This window comes from Callospermophilus lateralis, chromosome 18 (assembly GCF_048772815.1).
Source record: "Callospermophilus lateralis isolate mCalLat2 chromosome 18, mCalLat2.hap1, whole genome shotgun sequence".
NCBI classification, from domain to species: Eukaryota; Metazoa; Chordata; class Mammalia; order Rodentia; family Sciuridae; genus Callospermophilus; species Callospermophilus lateralis.
Genome location: NC_135322.1, coordinates 18,407,925 through 18,432,795, shown reverse-complemented (window position 1 = coordinate 18,432,795; position 24,871 = coordinate 18,407,925). Strand labels below are relative to the sequence as shown.

At 38.6% G+C, this 24,871-nt stretch overlaps 1 protein-coding gene across 4 annotated transcripts in view; it reads left to right on the top strand.

Annotated features, from left to right (window-relative positions):
* The window catches only part of Lsm14a (LSM14A mRNA processing body assembly factor), a 62,895-nt gene extending 49,858 nt beyond the window's left edge, over positions 1–13,037 (top strand). For 2 of the 4 annotated variants that reach the window (XM_076839558.2, XM_076839556.2), the window contains 4 exons: positions 1,334–1,516; positions 1,620–1,791; positions 3,902–4,133; positions 11,033–13,036. In XM_076839558.2, coding sequence (XP_076695673.1) covers positions 1,334–1,516; positions 1,620–1,791; positions 3,902–4,133; positions 11,033–11,056 — 611 coding nt within the window. In that variant the 3' untranslated portion in view covers positions 11,057–13,036. Of the gene's footprint in view, positions 1–1,333; positions 1,517–1,619; positions 1,792–3,901; positions 4,134–8,663; positions 8,721–11,032 lie in introns of all 4 variants that reach the window. The other 2 variants (XM_076839557.2, XM_076839555.2) reach the window with 2 other exon arrangements.
* Positions 13,038–24,871: the final 11,834 nt, after the last annotated feature.

The following is a 24,871-nucleotide window of genomic DNA, read 5'->3' as shown; positions in this document are numbered from 1 at the left end:
TTTTGTGGTTTGTTTTTTCAAATCCAGGCACTTTGCCAAACCTCAACAGTGAATACAAGCCTACCTTTCACCCTTTAGTCACTCCTTTTGGTACCATGGACTGAACTGGGGGCACTTTGTCACTGAGCCACATCCTCAGCCCTTTTTTTATATTTTATTTAGAGACAGGGTGTCGCCAAGTTGCCTGGGGCCTCACTAAATTGCTGAGGCTGGCTTTGAACTTGTGATCCTCCTACCTCAGCCTTCAGAGCTACTGGGATTACACGCAGGCACCACAACAACTATTGCCTTTAGGCACTTCTGACCTTTGTTACTATTTATTGAACTTTTCTCATAATTATCAACTTCACACTGCTTTGTTCTGCATTTTTTAGTTAATTTGTGTTAAACACTATTCCATATTCCTCTTTTTTTTTCTTCTTATTCTTGTGTTGTTTCTCTCAAGTTTCCTCAGTAGATTATACTACCTTTTATTTGTTTATTTTTTAAAATATTTTATTAGTGTTGGTGGACCTTTATTTATTTTTATGTGGTGCTGAGAGAATCGAACCCAGTGCCTCATACGTACTAGGCAAGCACTGTACTACTGAGCCACAACCCCAGCCCCTTGTATTGCTTATTATCTATCATATCTCATGTGATTGACCAAAATTATAAAGAGAGAATATATAGAAACAGTGAGGCTTGCGCTGGGGTTGTGGCTCAGTGATAGAGTGCTCATCTAACATATGTGAGACCCTAGGTTCGATCCTTAACACCTCATTAAAATAAATAAATAAATAAGTAGGTGGGTAGGTAGGTAGGTAAATGGTATTGTGTCCAACTATGTCAATTTTTTTTTTTTTTTTTTTTTTTTTTTTTTATTAAGAAACAGTGAGGCTTGAGTAATGTGGAGCCAGTTAGAGGAGGAAGATAGCAAAATGAAATGGAAAGTGTTCGGAACAAAGAGAACTAGTGCTTCTTGTCTGTTTTACCTGTGTTGTAGAATTAACATCTCTTACTTTTGCAGTTTGTGCTGATTAGTGCTTGTTTATTTTTCCTACTGTACATCTTGTTTTCTGTTGTACTTTTCATAAAAGGTTTTAAGTTTTGAGAACCTACTAGGTTTCTAGCTCTTCGTATGTTTGGCAGATATGTATGCCATTCTTCCTCTGTGCATTAAACTTTAGTAAAAATTTTTAATAGGAAAAATACAAATATAGTAATGTATGTAGAGACTTATAAATATTTCTATTGTTGATCATTTAGACCATAAAGACCACAGTAGCAACTTCAGTCTTAAATTAACTATGACCTACTTATTGTCCTTTGTATATGTTTTTTATTAACATAGTTCCAGGTGCTTCCTCAGCTCCAAGGAGAGGGAGAGGTGGTCATCGAGGTGGCAGGGGAAGATTTGGTATTCGTCGGGATGGTCCAATGAAATTTGAGAAAGACTTTGACTTTGAAAGTGCAAATGCACAATTTAACAAGGAGGAGATTGACAGAGAGTTTCATAATAAACTTAAATTAAAAGGTAAGCTTTAGTTTTTCTATTCAGGATTAAGGATGTTTTCCAGATTCAGTGTTTTATTTAGTACAAGTCTTGATTTGTATGGTATGTATTTGTTTTTCATTAGAAGATAAACTTGAGAAACAAGAGAAGCCTGTAAATGGTGAAGATAAAGGAGACTCAGGAGTTGATACTCAAAACAGTGAAGGAAATGCTGATGAAGAAGATCCACTTGGACCTAATTGCTATTATGACAAAACCAAGTCCTTCTTTGATAATATTTCGTGTGATGATAATAGGTATAGTCCTTTAAATGTTCTTATATTTTTATACTTTTATGATGTTGAAGTATAAAATGTTTTCTTATAAATGTACAATGTTTAATGTATACCTAAAAAAGATCACAATTTATGAGGTGATTGTTGTGGGTTTTTTGTTGTTGTTGTTGTTGTTGTTTAATTTTTTGTTGTTTTTAGTGGTAGGTGGACACAATACCTTTATTTTGTTTATTATTTATTTTTATGTGGTGCTGAGGATCGAACCCAGGGCCTTGCATGTGCTAGGCATGTGCTCTACTGCGGAGCCACACCCCCAGACTTTTACTTACTTACTTTGTTTGTTTGTTTGTTTGTTTTTGGGTGCTGGGAATTGAACTCAGGGGCACTTGACCACTGAGTCACATCCCCAGCCCTATTGTATATTTTATTTAGAGACAGGGTCTCACTGAGTTGCTTAGTGCCTCGCTATTGCTGAGGCTGACTTTGAACTCACTATCCTCTTGCCTCAGCCTCCCAAGGTGCTGGGATTACAGGCATGCACCACCTCGCTTGGCAACTTTTTTATATTTTATTTTGAGACAGGGTCTTGCTAAGTTGCTTAGGACCTCGTGAAGTTTCTGAGATTGGCTGTGAACTTGCTGTCTTCCTGCCTCAGCCTTCCAAGTCACTAGAATTATAGGCATGCAACACTGCACCTGGCACATAATTGATTTTTTTTTATTTTTGTTTTTATTTATTCTTATGTAGTGCTGAGGATTGAATCCAGTGCCTCACATGTGCAAGGCAAGCTCTCTTGCTGAGCCACAACCCTAACCCCTTGATTTTTTTTTTTTTTTAATGTTTACTTTTATTAAAAGAAAATGCTGCTGGGCACAGCGTTGCACACCTGTATTGCACAGGAAGCTGAGGCAAGAGGATTATAGGTTCAAAGCCAGCCTCAGCAACTTAGTGAAACCCTGAGCAATTTAGAGAAACCCTGCCTCAAAATAAAAAAATGAAATGGGCTGGGGATATGGCTCAGTGGTTAAGCGCCTCTGGGTTCATATCCTGGTGCAAAAAAAAAAAGAACATTCTATATACTAAAGTTTTAAATAATGTTCTGTGAAAGGAAGTAATGACAAAATACTTTTGTTTAGGGATGCTGTCACATTTGGATATTACTAATTAAAACAGAAGCATTCTTTTAACATCTAAATTAACCTTTTAAGCTGGGTAACGAGGCACACACCTATAATTCCAACTTCTCAGGAGGCGGAGGCAGGAGGATTACAAGTCAGTTCAAGGGCAGCTTGGGAGATTTAGTGAGATCTTGTCCCAAATTAAAAAGAACCAAGGATGTAGCTCAATGGTAGAGCTCACTGCATTCAATGCCCACTACTACAAAAATGCATACATATGTACATACATAATCTTTTCCTTTACCCCACTACACTGTACTTCACATGAAGCCAGTACCAAAACAATTAGTGTTTCTTAAAGTTTGCCAGTACAGTTAAACTCTGTTATATTGTAGTAAATGTGGGTCTAGAAAATTGTCCAATTATTGTGAGGTAAAAGGACTTTGGATCCAGAACTCAAAGAGTTTTGTCCTCGATGCAGTTTGGCACCATCTGCTGATAGTTGTTTACTTCAATTTAAAAATGGATAGGGAGGCTGATTCTTCTGGGCACTGCAGTTATCTAGACTGGATGACAGCTACTTGTTAGACATTTAACTAGGTTAATTGGCATGAAATCCAGAGATTGGTCTAGAAACATAGTGGGGATTCAAGAAACTACCCTCCATCTCCTAGCTTCCTTAAGACAAGGTTTGCCTGCCTGGCTTTGCCTCTTTTCCATTAGTACTGAGTTGAATCAATTGCAAATCCCACTGTATCTGATTACCATTATATTTGTGCCTTTGTCATCTTTGTTTTATCAGCTATATTTGTAAGAATGTTCACATGAAATGTAACCAAATATTATAGGAAGATATTAAATTTATATGCTGTGGACTACTTAGTTTAAATGCTTAGTTTTAATTGATCCTTAGGAATTACTTGGCCTTAATTTGGGAGTTAATGCTATGTATTTTTGCTGAAAAATGTTTTTTTAATACCTGGTATGCTAAAGGCCATTTGCTTTTATAATAGAGAACGAAGACCAACCTGGGCTGAAGAAAGAAGATTAAATGCTGAAACATTTGGGATTCCACTTCGTCCAAACCGTGGTCGTGGAGGGTACAGAGGCAGAGGAGGTCTTGGTTTCCGTGGTGGCAGAGGGCGTGGTGGTGGCAGAGGTGGTACATTTACTACCCCTCGAGGATTTCGTGGTGGATTCAGAGGAGGTCGTGGGGGCAGGGAGTTTGCAGATTTTGAATATAGGGTAAGTATGATTATGATTATATACTATAGGATTGGCATTAATGTTTTTTATTTTATCTATTTTGGGTAAATATTTTTGAGAGCATTAGAATAACCTAGTTTGACTATTCAGTGGAGAATATGCCTGATTAGGATGTTTATATAATCTTAAGGACAATAACTTCTTGTTTAAGGAATCAAGAAAAAATTTTTTTAAGCTGTGCTCTTTTCAACTGAAGTTAAGAGATGGAAATGTGATTATTTACTATTTATTTTAGAAGCATGGTTTTAGATTTTTTGGACCAGTAAAATTTTTAAAAACCTATCACAAACCTGTTATAGACTGAGTCAGGGATATTTTTTTTTTTTTTTTTTTTTGGTACTGGAGATTGAACCTAGGGGTGCTTCACCACTGAGGCATATCCCCAGCCCTTTATTTTATATTTAGAGACAGATCTTGCTAAGTTGCTCAGATTGGCTTTAAACTCGTGATCCTCCTTCAGCCTCCTGAGCCACTGGGATTAACAGGTAATCACTATCATGCCTGTTTTGTTTGTTTGTTTGTTTGTTTGTTTGTTTGTTTTTTAAGAAAGCATAGGAAGGCTGGGTGTGGTGCCATTCAATTCCCGGTACCAAAAAAAAAAAAAAAGAAAAACCAAGCAAACATTGGAAGGATCATAGACACATTATACAAGAAAAGGATATTTATTTCATATTATATAGTCATTAACAAGTACCAGTCATTGTTCTAAATGTTTTTCACATATTATTTAAATCTCACATCAACTCTGTGATGTAGATTCTATTATCATCCTCAGTTTTACAACTGAGGAAATAGATATAGAGATAATAACTTGCTCATGGTCACACAGCTTGTAAATGATGATGCTGAGTCTTGAACCTAGCAATAGGTTCCTGAATCAGTTTTCTTAATTTAGTTTTGTGGAAAACACTACATTTTATCTGGTTTTCTTATTTGCTGTAGTCTTGAAAATTTTGTGATATGAGAAAATTCTGTAACTATATAATATGTTTATGTATATAACTTGTCTACTGAAAGGCATTTGTAAATTTAGGCAGCATAGTAACTGTCCTAGTCCCTGTAAACTATTCTAGTTCATTAATTTTAGGAGTACTGGAGAAGAAAAATAGAGCAGTTCAAAATATAAGGTCTATATACCTTAAAAGTCTGCTAGAATAGTAGAGGAAAGCTGGAAACAGAAAGACATGCTGGCTGGAATTTTATTGTCCAGTATTTAAAACTGGTCACTGTTGATCTCTCTAGAAGAAGAACAATAGCTTTGGGATCTGGTCTGTTACTTTTCATGTCTGTTAATTAGTCTCAAGTTATTCTCTCATACTATCTAGCCCCAGTGGGTGATGCAGTTGGAAAATTTTCATCCCAGCTAAGAGAATCTATCTTAGAAACTATGAATGACTCTTCCTTCTCACTTTTATTGTTCTCAAGGTTGTCATCAATCCCTTGCTTCTAGAATTCAGTCACTTTTTCATAAATATTTGCCTTTTAACATCTTTGCAATATTTGATACTGATGATCACCCCCTCAACTTAGGATCTTCCTAATTCTTTTAATACACTTGTTTTTTGTTTAAAACACAAACAAAACAAAAGGAAAAAAAGTGCTCTTTAACAGCTTATTAAGTGCTTCATGATCTGCCTGTTTCTCCAGGTCAGATGTCCAGTGTTGGCTCTTATCTTTGTGGCCAGTGGGACAGGTCTTTTCTTCATTTACTCTGCAGCAGATAGGTGGGCTTTCTTACTCTTGTTAGCTGCCAACTTATTCCTATCTTGGGACATTTTTACCCATTTCTTCTGTTCAGTGTGCTTTTCTTATGAGCATTCATACTCATGTTCACACTCTTTCACCTTTGCTTGACCACTCTCTCACTCCCCACTCCCCTCCCCCTTTTGTAAACTCATCCACTCATAGTTTCTAATCACTTCTTCAGCTTGGATCTTATATGTTTCTGCCCTGCATTTCTGTCGTTGCTTGCTTTATATTCTGTCAACCTTCGTCAGACTGACCTTAATCTAAATCTTTTCACTCTCCAGTCATCTCAGCTCTGCCTTCTCCCAGAGTTCCATTTTGACTCTTGGCAAAGATACTATCCACACAGTGAAAGTATCCATATTATGATCAATTTTCATGTCACCACATTCACACCTTTGAGATGTCCCTGCCAGTTATCATGACAACCCACTGATGGATCTTCATACCTTCAGTCTCTTTATCCCACTTTATTTACTCTTTGAAGAACCAACAGCAACTCCTTGTTGAAGATTATGCTGAGTCAGCTTGAGTTTACTAAACCATCCGGACTACCAATTTTGAAATTTGTGAAAAGAAGTTATGTTTTAGTTAACATAAAACATACTTTTTAAGTTATGATTAAACTCTCAGAGTTAGAAAACATTTGAGATCTGATCACCTGGCCAAAACATAAGCCTCTTCGGTAGTGACTTTTATCAGGATGCCCACCTCACCCCAGAAATACCCTAGTTGTTAGGTTCTCAGAGACATACACAATTTGAGTGGAAATCTCTTTGCCTTTATCTTCAGCTTTTTGGTGAAACTCTATCCTTGTACAAAACATGTAACGTACTTATTGCTGGTTTTTCAGATATTTGAAAAAACAGCTGTCATGTTTGGTTTGTATGACCAAACAATTATGTCTCTTTCTATGAGTACTCAATCAACAAACCTTCATTGACCTAAAGCCATGTACATGCTATGCACTTGTTAATACAAATATTTATTTATTTATTTATTTATTTTGGTGTCGGGGATTGAACCCAGGGGTGCTTAACCACTGTGCCATGTCCCTAGCCTAGCCCTTTTTAGTTTTTATTTTGAGGCGGGGTCTCACTAAGTTGCTGAGACTGGCCTTGAAACTGCTATTCTGCCTCAGTCTCCCAAGTCGCTGGGATTATAGGCATATGCAAACATTTTTTTCTCAAGCCATATCATATTGTATAGTCATTTTGAGTCTTTTGTTAAAAATCTTAATCGTGCTATTGCAGCATTCAAATGCATTGTAGAACTTATCTGCATGAGTCTTTATTCCTCACAGATAGTTCAGCCCCTGCTTGAGATTTCAAGGAGTGCTCGTAACCCTGAGGCATTGCCTTGAAAGCTAAAAGGCTCTAATGTACTGCCTGCTTTTCTTACTCTGTGAGGGTCTCCACTTGATATACCAGCCCTATTTCTCATTACCCTTTAATCTGTCTGACTCAAGCAGGCTGGTTTGTGGTCATCTATTATATATAGCTTGATTCCAATTCTAGTAACCTCATTCATTTACCAATTTTACAGAATTTTTCACATATGCCAAGTACTATGCTGGACATTGGTGATAACAAACAGATATATCTGTCCCAGTTTTCTTGGTATTTACAGTTCAGTGGGGATACAGGCATAGATAAAAGTCAGGCACCTCCTTTCACTTCTTAGTATGCATTTTTAATACATTCATTGTTCCCTACTTCATATATTTTATTTTATTATTTATTTTTGTTCTGCATTGCCAGCTAGATGGAGCCTCTGGCATTAAGGATTGTTTTCTCCTTTTTCCCCACCAAAACACCTATCTCAGCACATAGCCTTGGTTGCCTTGAAGTTACTGCTTATCAATATCAAAGCCGAAGTTCCATCATTGTGGGTAACCCTTGTGCATTCCAGAGTTGAATGACCTGTCGATCCACCCTTATATTACTAACTTCAGTAACCTACACCTTCTAAATCCTATCTTCTTGGCATCTTTAAAGGTTGGAAACAGTGAGTGATTACATAAAGGAGATTTACCTTTAAGGATAAAATCATTTCTGAAACATCATCTAGTGTTTCCTCCCAGAGGTGCCTTCTCAGCAGCCTTCATGAAATGAATTAGCTTTATTCCTTGTGCTGTGTTGATATGAATCATTACACTTTTGGGGTGAGCAGGCAAACTTGATTGTTTAATGAAAACGTAAGTAAAGATTGGATCATAGATTTTTTTAGATGGCTTAAAAGAATCAGCCAGACTATTAGATGGTTAGGAAACTAAGGACTCTAAGAGGTTATTGATCTAGGTACAAACTTATAAAGCCAAAACTTGTTACATTGACTTTTGGCCCATTTTTCCCTAACTGAAATGTTTTAAAACTTCTGATCCTGTGATGCCTGGTGCCTTTCCCCGCCACCCCCTTTATTGGGGGTGGGGAATGGGAGGGGCAGTGGCAGGAGCAGATTAGGATTTGGGGTAATAATAAGAATGTAGCCAGTCCCTATTTTATATGCTGCTGCCAAAGAGGTTAAGCCTCCACGGTGGGTGGGTGAAACTATGCACTTCAGTCTCTGTTTCTTCACAAGATCCAGAGACCATAAGGTATTTGAAATGACACCATGATACTTTCTCCCTTTGTCCCCCTATTATTTTCTCCTCTCCCCTTCCTTTCTCCACTACACCCCCTTTTCTTTTTTTTTTTTTTCTTTCTCCTTGTATCTTTTCTTTTTCTTTCTTTCTTTTTTTCTTTTTTTTTTTTTACCTTTCAGAAAATCACAGCTTTTGGACCCTAAAAGGTCTGGATTGGTCGTACTGCTTTCTGAAAGGTAAAAAAACAATTAAATAAATTGGGAGATGTTATGGTTGGCTTTGGTGGGGGACAGGGACAGTGGGTTCATCTTTATCTCATTTATTTCTTTACAACATTGTATTATGCCACATATAATTCAATTTAATAATACTGTACAAATAACATTGTACAAATGTTGCTATATACATAGATGAAATTAAGTATTTCACTCTGTTTCTAAATTTGAGTTAGAATCAGAAAGCCAGGTGCAGTGGCACATGCCTGTGATCCCAGCAGCTCAGGAGGCTTAGACAAGAGGATCACGAATTCAAAGCCAGCCTCAGCAAAAAGCAAGGCACTAAATAACTCAGTGAGACCTTGTCTCTAAATAAAATACAAAATAGGGCTGGGAGTGTGGCTCAGTGGTCAAGTGCCCCTGAGTTCATTCCCCAGTACCAAAAGAAAAAGAAAAAGAATTAGCAGTAAAAATCAGATATAGTCATTACTTGGTGTCCACGTAGGATTGGTTTCAGGACCCCTGAAAATACCAAAATTTGTGGATGCTCTAGTCCCTTAAGTAAGGTAGCATAGTATTCACATATAACCTGTACAGAGTTCATTCCCCAGTACCAAAAGAAAAAGAATTAGCAGTAAAAATCAGATATAGTCATTACTTGGTGTCCACGTAGGATTGGTTTCAGGACCCCCGAAAATACCAAAATTTGTGGATGCTCTAGTCCCTTAAGTAAGGTAGCATAGTATTCACATATAACCTGTACATGTCCTCTCATATGTTTTAGTACTGATGGAATCCCCTCCATAGTTTCTATCCACAGTTGGTTGAATCTGCATATACAGAACCAGGGATATGGAGGGCCAACTGTGTGTACATAGTAGCAGCTAGTTTGGAGGCAAATAGAAGCCCTGACTCTGCTGTATACAGGCCTTTAGTTTAGAATTAGTCTCACTGGGAGGCTCCTTTAGATTTTTATTGCTTTCTCACTTGATTACATTTTATTTTTAATTTCCCATCAACTCTGTTTTTCATAACTTACTTCTGATTTATGGGGGTTTTATCTATTCTTTTAATATTTTATTTTTTAGTTATAGGTGGACCCAATGTCTTTATTTATATATTTATGTGGTGCTGAGGATCGAACCCAGTGCCTCACTAGGCACACGCTAGGCAAGCGCGCTCTGAGCCACAATCCCAGCCCCTTGTGAGTTGTTTTTTAAAATTGATTTCTAACCAGGCACAGTGGTGCATGCCTATAATCCCAGCAACTTGGGAGGCTGAGGCAGAAGGATCAGAAGTTTGAGACCAGCCTCATCAATTTAGCAAGACCCTGTCTCAAAATAACAATTAAAAAGGACTGGAGATTTAACTCCAGCAGTAGAGCACCCCTGGGTTCCGTTTTTGGAGTGTGCATACACATGCACGTACACACATACACCACAAGTAGATTTCTGAATTATTGCTTTCCCTTAACATGACATTTTGAAGAGTTTCCCCTTGCCACCCCCCACCCAACCCCCCCACTACCACCACTACCCCCTCCCAGTACTGGGGATTGAACTCAGGGGCACTTAACCCCTGAACCACATCCCCAGCCCTTTTTTTTTTTTTTTGTATTTTATTTAGAGACAGGGTCTCACTGAATTGCTTAGCGCCTTGCTAAATTGGTTAGGCAGGCTTTGAACTCCTGATCCTCCTGCCTCATCCTCCCAAGCCACCGGGATTACAGGTGTGTGCTACCAAGCCCAGCAGGAAATGTTATTTTACTGTCTCAGTATTTTATTGCTTAATAAAGACTTTTCAAAGACTCCGCAGTTTTATGAAGCTTATTTTAAAAGAGTTGTCAGTTGTATTTGATGAATTTGAATACTAAGTTGGGCAACCAAAGATAGTGGGGTATACCTGTATCTAAGGTGGCTTTTTGCCACACCCAGCCCACAATAATACTGCTTTAACCTGTGCTGACTGAAAAATGTGTTAAATACATAATATGCTTCTACTTAGTGTGGAAGTTATGAAAAATGTTTCCTGGAAATCAGTTTCCATGAAAGTAAAAGGAAGGGTGTATTTAGAGGTAACTTAAAATAAACTAAAGTGGGCTGGGGCTATAGGTCAGTGGCAGAGCACTTGCCTAGCATGGGTAAGGCACTTGGTTCAGTCTGTCAGCACCATATAAAAATAAACAAATAAAATAAAGGCATTCTGTCCATCTACAACTACAAAAAAAAAATTTTTTTAAATAAACTGAAGCAAATGAAAAAGACAAGAATCATTAATAAACCAGTAATTTTGGAGCATGGACTAATTGGGTTGTTTTTCCCCCACCTTTTTAGAAAGACAACAAAGTTGCTGCATAGTCTACAAGCAAGTCTTTGAAAATAGGTGAATTTCTAGCTCTTCATGGTCCTGAAAATTGGTTTCAGTCTTTGTGAAGAATGAAGAAGTGAATTTGCTGTATATTTGTCACCAGCACTGGGTTTTGTTTGTTTGTTTATTTTTCTGCTTAATTTCAAAGATACAATGCAGTTACTTTTGGGGGGAGGAAGGCTCATCTTAAAAAATGAGCACTAAATATATTTGGAATAGCAGAAGGGTTAAGTAATTTCTTATGTATAGTTAAACTAAAGCAGTACTTCAATGGACTTATAAGTATTTTTTCATCACTGAAAGGATTTTTCTTATCACTAAATTGTATTTGGCAATTATTGCAAGTTGCCTGCAGATAGGGCCGTGATACTGTGTTTTGAGCCACAGAAGGTTGTGTGTGTGTGTGTGTGTGTGTGTGTGCGCGTGCGCGCGTGTGTGTCTTTATCTTCTTCTTTCTTTTTGGAAATCCTATAATATGAGGTAGCTTATTTCGTCAATTAGGGTGCTGGATGGTAGAGAATTTTGTCAGTCAACTATGTACACACAGTAAATACTGTTTCTTAGGCAAAGGTAACTTTTTTATATAGTTGTAAAATTCCATTATATTCCATTGCCAAAGAAACATTAAGAACTTTGTATAGCTGTATAAAAAGCAACTAATTTTTTAAAGAATAAACATTTTAAAGTCAGCAAACATACTGTGTCCTTGCAGAAATTGATGTGCTGAGGAACAGAGTTATGGGTGGGTCTTTTTTTCCCTTGTCTTTCCAGGCTTAATATTTTTGATTTATTTTTTAATGTTTGGAACATAAATGAAGATTTGATACATTCTTCCATTATCTAAAAAGGATAAATTCTTCATGCTCAATGTAAGAACTTCATTTTGTAGCAAATGGCATATCACAGGATTTCTCCAAATAATATTTTCAGTATATGAATGTAAATAATCATAGATAAGAATGTACTTAGCTGTATTTTCAAATAAGTAATCATCCCCCTTTTTTAAGACTTTTAAAACTAGGCATCAGTTAACTTGTTTTTCCTGATATGCCTGGAGTTTTGTTGTGATAACATTGACTCATTCCATTATATTTCAAGAGGATTCAGAATGTTCGAAATTATTTTGAAAACTTGTAACACATTATTATTAACATTGGGCCTGTGACCCACAGATGACTCAGTATAGAGTTCATTGCTAATTATAAATTACTAATAAATCTTTTTGATATTTTAAGCTATAGTGGAAAAAAATCTGGCCACTTTTGTGTTTTTATGAAGGCCATGGAATAAAGGGATCCAAAGATTTAAATATTTTTATCTACTTTGATTTTTGTTAACTTTCTCCTTAAAACATTCAGTAGTGATAAAGATGTGGAAAACTGCACTGTAGGAGAATTGGACTATTTAAAGATGGTTGATATTTTTATTTTAATTTTATATCTTTTGTATAGCTCTACAAGGAAATGTTTTGTAATTTGATTTCATTATTAAGATCCAGTACTTGGCAGCCATAGTTTAGATAATATTGTTTAGTACTATTTGCTTGCATGTTAACAACTAAACCTTTTGGAGGACCCATAAATCATGATAATGAACGTATTTCTGAGGCATTCAAGCATCAAAGCAAGTGCTGTGGCAATACCTGTGTAGACTGAGAAGTCCCAGGCCAATTTCAAGAAGAAAAGCTTGTAAATACCAGTTCTACACACTCTGAAAGTATGAGTTCACTCGTTTTTCCCAGCTCTCTGGGTCATTGACTGGGACATTTGTTGTCCCAAAAGTAACTGGCAGCATGGCGTACCTGCAGTGCACCTTACAATATTAAAGCAAGGTTTTTATTCTAAAACAGAATAAAACTGTTCAATAAAAAATGTTTGTCAAAGTTCTTTCTCTTAAATAGTAACATTCTCTTCCAATATAAATTAAATATAATGAAAAGGTTGGAGGAACAAAGCCTGGGTTCCATATCTAGCACCACAAAAAAATATATGTCAATGTGTGTGTGATTAGAGTTATGATAATGTTTATATTCTATAATAACTAAATCAATTTCTAACTTTTGTTTTTTGAGATTTATTTATTATTATTATTATAGATATATAAGGAAAGCTAAAAGTTCTTTTCTTCCTTTTCTGAGTATAAGACACTCCTGAGTTAAAGATTGTGACATGAAAAAACTAAGCCAATAAGGTACTATATAGTCTCATAGGTAGTTCTGATCAGCCAGGTTTGGGGAGAAAATTACACAACATCATAATTGACTGATCTAGTGCCTTGGTAGAGTTACCACAAGAATTTCATATCCTTTTCCCAGAGTTTTCAAAACTCCAGTATCCAGGTTGGGACTGGGACTGAGGACAGGGAAGGACTAATTAGAAGAGGAGGTGGGATGTTTCTGTAGGATAGAATATGGAGGTTTGTCTGCTTCGAAGACTAAGTCCTCATTTTTTTATTCTTCACATAAACAAAGGAAATGAGTGTGTGTTGTCTCTTAATTTAACGTGGCTTTTAGCCCTGTCTCTCTGGGTTATCTGCTTATCAGAGAAGCTGCTCCTGTAGGACCCCTGCACTCGCTGCATATGCTGAGAAGCAACCTCTTCTTTTCCTAAATGATTAAATTTTCTGATTTCGCTCTTTATAGCTAATCATGTCTGGATTTCATGTGTTGTGGGAGTGCTCTAGAGATGTGCTCTAGAGATGAAACTGGTTTAAATTGTGATGGGGAGTGTCATGTTATAAGGTAATCAGAGTGATCTCTTCCTATAGGAGCTCAGATGTCACCAGTTTGCACGGTTTGCTTGTTATTACTATATTTTTAAAAGCAGACAACGGCTGGGGATATATACAGCTCAGTGGTCGAGCACTTGCCTTGCACTTGCAAGCCCATGAGTTCAGTTCCAACAACACACACACAAGTAAACATTGACAAATATTAGAACAGTTGGAATCAAACTTGGAGAATAAGGTAGAGTGCCATTATCCTCTGGATTTGAGGATGCTAAATGGGAAACTGCTAAGCAGGCTGTCTCAGCCTCTCCTAAGTTGGCCACACAGGGACAGCTTCTTGGAAGAGGTGTCATCTGATTAGGAGTTAGTCAATTAAGGAAAGTGAGAGAGAGCTCAGAAGCTTGGTGGCCAGCAGCCGCCAGCCAGCCAGCCAGCCAGCTAGCTGTTGGTGTTTGCACTGGGAAGAGAGATACATGATTAAAGCACTGGTCTGATGGGAACAGCCTCAGCCTTCTGAGGAGCAACATACAGGGGTTTCATTTGTTTCTTTGTGTGTGTGTATTTTTTTTTTCTTTTTAGTTGTCCATGGACCTTTATTTTATTTATTTATATGCTGTTTTAAAAATCAAACCCAGTGCCTTACACACTTGGCAAGCTTTACCACTGAGCTACAACCCCAGCCCAATGCAAAGGTTCTTAACCTGTTTTCAGAGTCAGTGGTTTTGAAAATTTGGATCCTAAGAACACAAGATGGGACAATGAATCTAATGTGATTTTTTTGTTCTCCGTAATGGTGCAGAACTGTCAGCCTGTGGTATGGGTGTCCTTAAAGTTCCAGCTCAGTTCATATGTAATGAACTTGGCTGACTGATTAAAAAAAAATATTTTCAGGTTTAAGTCATAAACATATCAAAATAAACCAGAGTCTAATTTCAGGTCATAATGTTGGTTTTTAAGGAAATGCTTTAAAATATAAACCATGTTGTGGTTTACAGGGAAACAAAGCAGTTCTTTAAGGATGAAGCATATTTTAGTTCAATACTGAGTCTTTCTTACAAGTGACTCATAGTCACTCAGCTTAGTGGCACAGAAACCACTGAGAGCAGCCAGCAAGGGAGCTCGTGGCCCAGAAAGTCTTGCCTTCTCCAGACTACAGTAGTCTGGAGACGAAAAATGCCAAAATTGATGGGGCTCTGAGGAGACTTGGACCATGTGAGATTGTAATGAATTCCAGTGATTGGTTTTTAGTCACTCCAGTAGAGGAAGGAGTGTGTTTGCTAAGTGTCTGGAGTGTACTTCTGTAATCCTAATACTCACCTAATCCAGATAATCCTCGGGTGTCAGCCTCACACAGGATTGTTGATGAGAATGTAAATCTCAACATTGCAATGCAGGATTTCGCTTTTGCTGAAAGATTTTGTAAATTCTCTCTTTCTGGGTTAATTGGGGAAAGGTTCTCCCTTGCTGTATTCCCCAGTATTGATAGCATTTCTTTGTCTCCACAAATATGTGGAGCATTGGAAACCGTAGTTTATAAAATAAAATTAGATACAGGGTTTTTTTCCTATCATAAAAACAGCATAAAAGGGGGGGAAATATGGGGTTTTATTTGATTTTTGTTTTAATGCTGGGGATTGAACCTGGGGTACTTTACCACTGAGCAATATCCCCAACACTTTTATTTTTTTATTTTGAAAGTGACTCACCAAGTTGCCTGGGCCTCCCTTTGCTGAGACTGACCTTGAACTTGTGATGCTCTCACTTCAGCCTTCAAAAAGGAAAGGAAAAGAAGAAAAAAAAAATCACCTGAAAAGCTCACCATGTTAACACTATTTGGGTGTTTATGTTCTGATATGAAACTGACTTTTTTTCTTTTTTCATGAAATTATTAGGTAGCACTGTTTAATTTTAAAGTATGTACATAAAGGAAAATACACGTCATAATTGTCTTTGTAACTCAGGAATCAGAATATTAATAGTGCCCAAACATCCTCCCACACTGTTGCTTTCCTTAACCAGTACTCTCCACCCACTCAAGACTGACTACTGAAAAAATGGGGGGATGGGGAAGACTACTGCCCTGACTTCTAAGAGCATCAATCATAGCTGGGTTTTGGGTTTTGTTTTTTTTTTAATATAAATGAAACTATGATATGTATAATTATTCTTGGCTTATTTGCTCAGCATTCTTTGTGGGATTCATCCGTATTATTCATCCATAATATTCCATGTGTCAGTAGACCACAGTTTATCCCCTTTGGGGGATTTCTAGCTTTGAGGCTATTAAAATAATACTAACTAGCACTGTTTCTTCTCCACAAGAGACTACTGAACTAGAGTAGGAGAAATGCTGTCTAGACTTCTTGAGAATGTGAACAGTTTAGTAGTTCCCAGCTACAATGCTGCTGCACACTAGTGTACTACTGCAAGTACCAGAAAACCCTGATGTAGAGACATACATAGGTGTGCATATTAAAGCAGATCTAGGATTAATTCTTTTATGTCTCTTATGTTCCCTAAGAACACTGTGCCACCTCTTCCCAACATCAGTTTTTCAGGATTTGAGTGTGGCATCCCTGCTTCCCTTTGTTGAGGTACATGTGATTCTGTCTTAGTTATGATCATCTTAACAACCTGGTAATGACCTTCATCTTGAATCATCTAATGCCTCTTTCCCCTATTATCCTTTATAATGTCTTTAACTTTGTGACATGCCCATCTGTATTGGGTCCCCCCAAGATTACCATACCCAGTGAAAAGCAAAAGGGGAAAGACAATGGGCCAAGTCGAGAGGAAACCAGGCTCCAGCTCTCAAAGGGTACTTAGGATCAAGTGAAGCCTCAGGATGTGCGTAACTACCCCCAGCAGTAAGTTGTGGTCATGTGTGGAATGTTGCCAACCAGGATGTGCTTAAGAATCAGTGCCCAGGGTTTTTATTGGGGGTTGGTTATATTGGCAGCCTTTGCCTGGTGCATGGCAGAACACCACACTAAGGAAGTAAAGCACATTGTACAGTTTAGATATAGTGAACCACTCCAATGAGTTCCTGGAATGGTGGGAACTGACTTAAAACCGTGTTTCCAGATTTCAGTCAAAAGCCAAACTTTTAACAGTCTGCTCTGTTAACTGCACACCAACCCACAATTTGGCTCCCGTTCTTGTCCTGTGTGACCTTTTTCTCATCCTTTCCCACCCAAAGTCTTGAACACACCTGAAGTTTGTCCTTCAACCTCAAGTACAACACCTCTGAACTGCAGATTTTAGATATCCCGTGCTTTGAGCCAGGTGTGGTGGCACATGCCTGTTATCTCAGTGGCTTGGGAGGCTAAAACCGGAGGATTGTGAGTTTAAAGCCAACCTCAGCAAGAGTGAGGTACTAAGCAACTCAGTGAGACCCTGTCTCAAAATAAAATAGGGCTGAGGATGTGGCTCAGTGGTCCAGTGCCCCTGAGTTCAATCCCCAGTACAGTCTCCAAAAAAAATAGATATCCCATGCTTTGCTTGCAGTTGGGCTTACTCAAGGATGGGTGGGGGCAGGGGAGTACTCCCTTTTTTTTAGTAACTGCTTTTAGCCTGGTACAGAACTAAAGATCTGGGATCTTCCTACTTTCTCTGGATTCATAAGCTCATCCATTTTACTTTCCCAGCACCATCTCCAACCAGCCTGGATCCCCATGATTCATCGTTTATCTTGCAAATATCCTAAACTTCTTTACTTTGTTTCTGCCTAGAGAAACCCTTCATCTCTGTGGTCAGTGTCTTCACCCAGAAGGTTGAGTTCTGAGGAAGAGGACCCAGGAAAGTAAATTAATACCACTCTTGATCTAGTTACTACCCTGTGCTGAGCCCTCAACATTGTCAACAAAATATATTTCTCTAATCACCATGCTGTCCACAAGTGGTATGGCCATCTATTTCAAAGAGAACTACAAGCAGTGGGATGGGAACTGCCTCAAGTGCTCAACCAACCTCATCTGCAGCCAGCCTTACTAAAAGGAGGCCTGGTGGCCTTACAGAAAAGGCAAAAAGGAGCCAGGTCCAGGGATGCACACCTGTAATCCCAGCAGCTCAGGAGACTGAGACAGGAAGATCACGAGTTCAAAGCCAGCCTCAGCGAAAGCAAGGCATTAAGCAGCTCAGAGACCTGTCTCTGAGACCCTGTCTAAATAAAACACAAAATGGGGCTAGGGATATGGCTTAGTGGTTGAATGCCCCTGAGTTCAATCCCTGGGCAAAAAGAGCATCAGTGGTTTTCTCAAACTCCCACCACTCCCAGGCTAACTTGCTGTATTTATTTATTTTGCAGTATCAGGGATCGGACCCAAGTCCTTGGGTATTGTAGGGAAATGCTCTACCACTGAGTTACATCTCTCCCTTTTGTCTCATTTTTTAAATGGTTTCACTATGTACAATAGCACATGCCTGTAATCCCAGTGACTAGGGGAAGCTGAGGCAAGAGAATTGCAAGATCAAGACCAGCCTGAATAATTTGGTGAGACCCTGTCTCAAAAAAGGCTGGGTGAGGTTGTGGCTTGATGGTAGAACACTTGCCTAGCACATGTGAGGCACTGGGTTCACTCCTCGGCACCACATTAAAAAAATAAAATAAAGGTATTGTCCATCTACAACTAAAAACTATTTTTTAAAAAAAGGAGGGAAGTGCTGGGGGTTCAGCTCAGTGGTTTAAATCACCAGTACCACACTAAGTTACCTAGGTTGGCCTTGAACTTGTGATCCTCCTACCTCAGCCTCCCTAGTAGCTGGATTACAGGTTTGTTACCTTTGTACCTCATCCAGGCTTACATTATCGATTGATCTCTACCTGTATCTTCAACTTCATCATAATAAAGGAATCTTTTTCATTAGCATATAATTATTATGCTAGTGCATATTATGTTGTGTACGTAATTATGTTTATAACAATTATAAGTAGTTATCTGGCATATTTACCACAAACTTTTTAACTTTTTTTTCCCCCAGTGCTGGCTGGGGATGGAACTCAGGGTTGGGTTGGGTTTTTGTTTTTTTTTTTTCCTTTTTGAAGAAAAGTACCCCTGATCCTTCTTAGCTGGCCTGCATCCTCCTGCTTAGCTCTTTTTCTGTCAGGATTCCTAATTACCCTTTCACTTCTCAACCCACTTGACCTACTCCACTAAAACAGTTCTTGGTTAAGTCACCAATGATGTCTCAGTGAGTGAGCCTTTTGCAGTTTTCTTATTTTAAATAAGTATTTTGTACAGTTGATCACTTCCTTAGAATATTCCTGCCTCCCTGGCTACCATATGCACCTGATTTTCCTCCTAACTTCAGTACTGCTCCTTAGACTGCTTGTCTGAATCCTCTATTACCACTCTTGAAATAAGTGTTCTTCAGAGCCGTGCGTGGTCTTTAAGAGGAGCACAAGTTCAAAGCCAGTCTCAGCAACTTAGCAAGCAAGGCCCTAAGCAGCTCAGTAAGACTGTCTCTAAATAAAATACAAAAGGCTGGGGATGTGGCTAAGTGCCCCTTGGGTTCAATTTCTATTACCCAAAAATAAATAAATAAATAAAATTACTTTGATGGGAGGGGTGTGTGTGAGTGTGTTTTAAATCCCACCAAAGAGGGGCTGGGGTTGTGGCTCAGTGGCAGAGCGCTTGCCTCGCACATGTGAGGCACTGGGTTCGATCCTCAGCACCACATAAAAATGAATAAACAAAATAAAGATACTGCATCCATCTATAACTAAAAAATATTTTTTAAAAAAAATCCCACCAAAGAGTTTGTGACAAAAGCAGCAAACATGCTAATATCGTCCCTACCCCTAGAAATCTGTTTTTAGTTTCAGTGTTTACTTCTATTTACTGATTTTTCTATGGAAGGAGGGGGACTGCTATTGAACTATGGTGGAGCAGAGGTTTAGTTGTAATTGGAGAGGAAGTTGACAAGTGAACAAAACAAAAACATGGTTCATTGGTCTTTCAATCCACTAGGAGGCGACACTAAGATGCTCAAGTGTTAAGGAGAAAAAGCCAGGAAGGGGGCGAGAGAGGCTGTCAGGGCACGTGGGGCTGATGAGCGCTACTTCCAATTTTAAATAGGTCAGGGAAGCTGAAATTTAAGAAGTGACCTTGAGGGCTGGGGATGTGGCTCAGGTGGTATCTAGTTCGCCTAGCATGCATGAGGCACTGGGTTCGATTCTCAGCACCATATAAAAATAAAATAAAGATATTGTGTCCACCTAAAACTAAAAAATAAGTATTACAAAAAAAAAAGGAGTGACCTTGAGAAGGTGAGTGGACATTCAAGCAGAAGAAACTGCAGCTGCAAAGCCCCTGAAGGCAGGAGTGACTGCCATGACTGGTCAAGTGAGGAAGGAGAGGGTGATAGAGCTCCAGGCTGGAGTAAATGGGGGCTGGGCAGGGATAGTGGGGCCACTGTAAGGACTGACATTTATTCTGAGGAAGCAATTGAAAGGTTTTGAGCAAAACTGACAACCTGATGTGTTTTTTGTTTGTTTGTTTGTTTTTTGAGGGGGGGTACTAGGGATTGAACTCAAGCACCACTGAGCCATATCCCTAGCCCTATTTTTGTATATTTTATTTAGAGACAGGGTCTACACTGAGTTGTTCAGTGCCTTGCTTTTTTCTGAGACTGGCTCTGAACTTGAAATCCTCCTGTCTCAGCCTCCCAAGCCACAGGGATTACAGGCGAGCGCCACTGCGCCTGGCGATCTGATGCATTTTTAAAAAGAATATGAAGCTAGAGTAAGGCATGGTGGCCCACATCTGTTATCCCAGCAATTTGTGAGGCTGAGGCAGGAGGATGGCAAATTCAAGATTAGCCTAGGCAAATTCTAGGCTAGCCAGGACAACTTAGTGAGACCTTAACTCAAAAAAGAACTGGGGTGTAGCTCAATAGTAAAACAGCCCCTCAATTCAATACCCAGTACTGAAAAAAAAAAAAAAAAGAATCCAAAACTAGGTAGAGTAGCTCATGCCTGTAATCTCAGCACAGGGAAGGCTGAGGTGGGAAGGAACACTTGAACTTGGGAGTTGGAGGCCAGCCTGGGCAACATAGTAAGATCCTACATTCAAAAATCAGTAGAATTTCAAAGATAAAATAATTTTTATTTATTTATTTAAGAGCATCTCTGGCTGCTATGTTGAAAATAAATTACTAAGGCAAGCAAGATACAGTGGTCCACCTGTAATCCCAGCAAATCAATAGGCTGAGGCAGGAGGATTACAAATTCAAAGCCAGTCTAGGCAATTTAGCAAGGCCCTAAGCAATTTAGCAAAACCTCAAAAAAAAAATTTTTTTTTTTAAAGGGATGGGGATTTAGCTCAGTGGTTAAAGGCCCCTGGGTTCCACCCCTGGTACCAGAAAGAAAAGAAAAAAAAAGGGGAGGGAAGGATACTAAGGCAAGAAATGAGGAGATGTGTGTAGTAATCCAGGGTGGTAGTTCCCTTTGCTTCTAGAAATTGGAACATATGGCATAGACTGCCAGGATTCAGTCTGTGCTCCAGAGTCATTTGTGGCAGAATCCTATAATTTGGAAGATGAGGTTGTATCCTCAGCAGATTGTTCTTCTGGCTTTTATATATGGGTTTACACAGTTAAGAATAAATAATAGAGCCCCGTCATGGTGGCTCATCCCTGTAATCCCAGCAACTTGGGAGGCCGAGGTAGGAGGATTTCGAGTTCAAAGCCAGCCTCAGCAAAAGTGAGGCACTAAGCAACTCAGTGAGACCCTGACTCTAAAAAAATATATAAAATAGGGCTGGGGATGCGGCTTAGTGATAGATGCCCCTGAATTCAATCCCTGATATCAAAAAAAAAAAAAAAAAAAAAGAATTGGGGCTGGGGCTCAGCAGTAGATTGCTTGCCTAGTGTATGCAAGGCCGTGGATTTGATCCTTAGCCCCACATATAAATAAATAAATAAATAGAATAAATATATTGTGTTCAAATACAACTAACAAATAAATTTTTAATGTGTATTTTATTTTAGCCCGATGTTTTTTTAATATTTATTCTTTAGGTGTAGATGGACAAAACACAATGCCTTTATTTTTATGTGGTGCTGAGGATCAAACCCGGGTCCCGCCTGTGCTAGACGAGTGCTCTACCGCTGAGCCACAATCCCAGTCCCAAATAAATATTTTTTAAAAGAGTAAATAAAAGGATTTAAGGTGAGAAGTCTCTTCACTATTCCTCAGACTCACAGATAAGTGAAGCTAGGTTGTTTTCCAATTTTTACTTGTACCGCCAATGCTGCAATGAAGAATCTTTATGAATCAGTTCACAAATACATGAGTTTAGCTGAACACCATAGCAATACCTGTAATCCCAGCAATTCAGGAGGTTAGGGCAGGAAGATCACAAATTCAAAACCAGTCCTAGCAATTTTGCAAGATTCTGTCTCAAAATCAAAATAAAAAAAGGCTGGGCTATATTTAGTGACAGAGCACTTGCCTAGCATACAAAGGGCCCTGGGTTCAATCTCCAGGACTGAAAGGGGGAGGGGAATGAGTTTAAGATGGGCACAGTGAGGCCCACCCATTATTCCAGCATCTTGAAGACTTAGGCAGGAGGATTCCAAGTTCAAGGCTAGCCTCAGCAATTTAGTGAGACCCTAAACAACTTAATGAGATCTTGTTTCAAACATTTTTAAAATATTTATTTATTTATTTTTTAGTTTTTGGTGGACACAACCTCTTTATTTTTATGTGGTGCTGAGGATCGAACCCAGCTCCCCACGCATGCCAGGCGAGTGTGCTACTGCTTGAGCCACATCCCCAGCCCTCAAATTTTTTAAATATTTATTTTTTAGTTGTAGTTGGACACAACACCTTTGATTGATTGATGTGGTGCTGAGGATTGAACCCAGGCCTCGCACATGCTAGGCCAGCACTCTACTACTGAGCCACAACCCCAGCCCGATGGCTCAAGTTTTTTAAAAGGTGGGGGCTGGGGGCTGGGGATGTAGCTTAGAGATAAAGTGACCCTGAGTTCAATCCCCAGTACCAAAGAGAGAGAGAGAGAGAGAGAGAGAGAGAGATTATATGTAAGATAAGTTCCAAGAACTGGAATTTTTGAAAAATGGGAGATATAGCTTTGTAGATCTAATAAATATGGGCTATGTCATTCTCAGAATAAATTGTAGAAATTTACAATTCAACCAATAGTTTCTTAGGGTAGCTATCATATAGTCATCAGTACATTGTCAATAAACTTGAAAATCTTTGCCGATATGATAAATGAAAAATAGTATCAGAGGCTGAGGATGTAGCTCGATGGTAGAGCACTTGCATAGAAATATGATGCCCTGGGGTGTATCCCACAACATTGCCAAAGTAAGCTGGGGGGTACCAGCAGATCATGCATTTCTGAGTGAAGTTGTACATTTTTCCATATGTATAAGTTATTAGTATTTCCTAGTATCAGGGATGTCACCCAAAGTCTCTCAACTACTGAACCACATCAACCCTTTTTTATTCTTATTTTTTAAACATTTGGGTATAGGTTCTTTTTTAAATATATTTTTATTTTTTAAAATTTTTTAATATCTTTAATTAATTTATTTATTTTTATGTGGTGCTGAGGATCAAACCCAGGACCTCACCCAAGCTACGTGAGCGCTCTACCGCTGAGCCACAACCCCAGCCCCCTTAATATCTTTATAGATGGACCTTTATTTATTTATATGCAGTGCTGAGAATTGAACCCAGTGCTTCACACGTGCTATCATTGAGCCACAACCCCAGCCCTTATTTTTTATTTTGAGACAGAGTCTTACTAAGTTCATTGGGGCCTGGCTAAGTTGCTGAGGCTGGCTTTGAATTTAGGATCCTCCTGTCTCAGCCTCCAGAGCCAGTGGGATTACAGGCAGGCGCCACCAGGCCAGGTCTTTACTGGTTATTTTTATCTGTTTATCCACTACTGACCTGATATGCAGCAAAGATAACACACATCCTTGTTCTAAATCCTCTTAACATGCTTATGATACTGATTACAACTAGAACATAATACTTATTATGACTAAGTAAATATTGTTTAGTGAGTAGCCAAGCAGTATTCCATTTCTGTTTCACCCAAAAGAAACCACTGTCCTGAATTTTGTATGTATTACCTTGATTTTGATTTTTTTAAAAAAACATTTTCTCCCTAGAGTCTCTGATTAGCTCTTGATCAATCCCTTCTTCCCTTCCCTTCCCTTCCCTTCCTCTTTCTCCTTCCATATTCTCTATTAATTGGACTCTATTCCATTCGTCTTATACTCGTTGAACCAACTTTCTAATTTAATCTAAACCATTTCTCCTTTGGGCCATTATTTACTGGATAGCCTTTTGTTTTTCTTGGAGTTTCTCAGTGCTCTTCTTTTTGGCTTGAATTCTAAGGTTTTTCCAAGCCCTCCACCAAACTGAATTTCATTTAGTCTATGAAGTCTTCTTTCCTGGAGATTATTTTATTTTATTTGTACTGGGCATTGAACCCAGCACTTAACCACTGAGCCACATCCCCAGCTCCTTTTTAAATATATTTTATTTAGAGACAGTCTTGCTAAGTTGCTTAGTGCCTCACTAAGTTGCTGAGGCTGGGTTTGAACTTGAGATCTTTCTGCCTCAGCCTCCACAGCCAGTGAAATTACAGGTGTATGCCACTGCGCCCAGCCGAGATTGTTGTTTGCTAACCTTCCACCATCTTTCTAGAATCCAAACATGTTGCTCTCAAGGGCTTCAGCAAATTTATGATCCTGAGATATCTCTTCATTGTTTTCCTGGATTACTCACTGTTTCTTGGACACCACCTTTTTCCTCTCTTTGTTTGCTGGAATTTTCGCTTAGTGAACTTTCTAAAACAGTCAACATAAAGGACCAGATAGTAGGTTTCTGTCACATATCTTCTTCTACTACTTGCTCCCCGACTCCTGGGTATTGAGCCCAGGACCTCACACATGCTAGGCAACCACTCTGTCTCTGAGCTACACCCCTAGTCCTTACTACAACCTTTTAGAAATTTTTTTTTAATAGACACAATATTTATTTTTAACATTCATTTATTTATGTTTTTTTTTAGTTTTAGGTGGACACATTATTT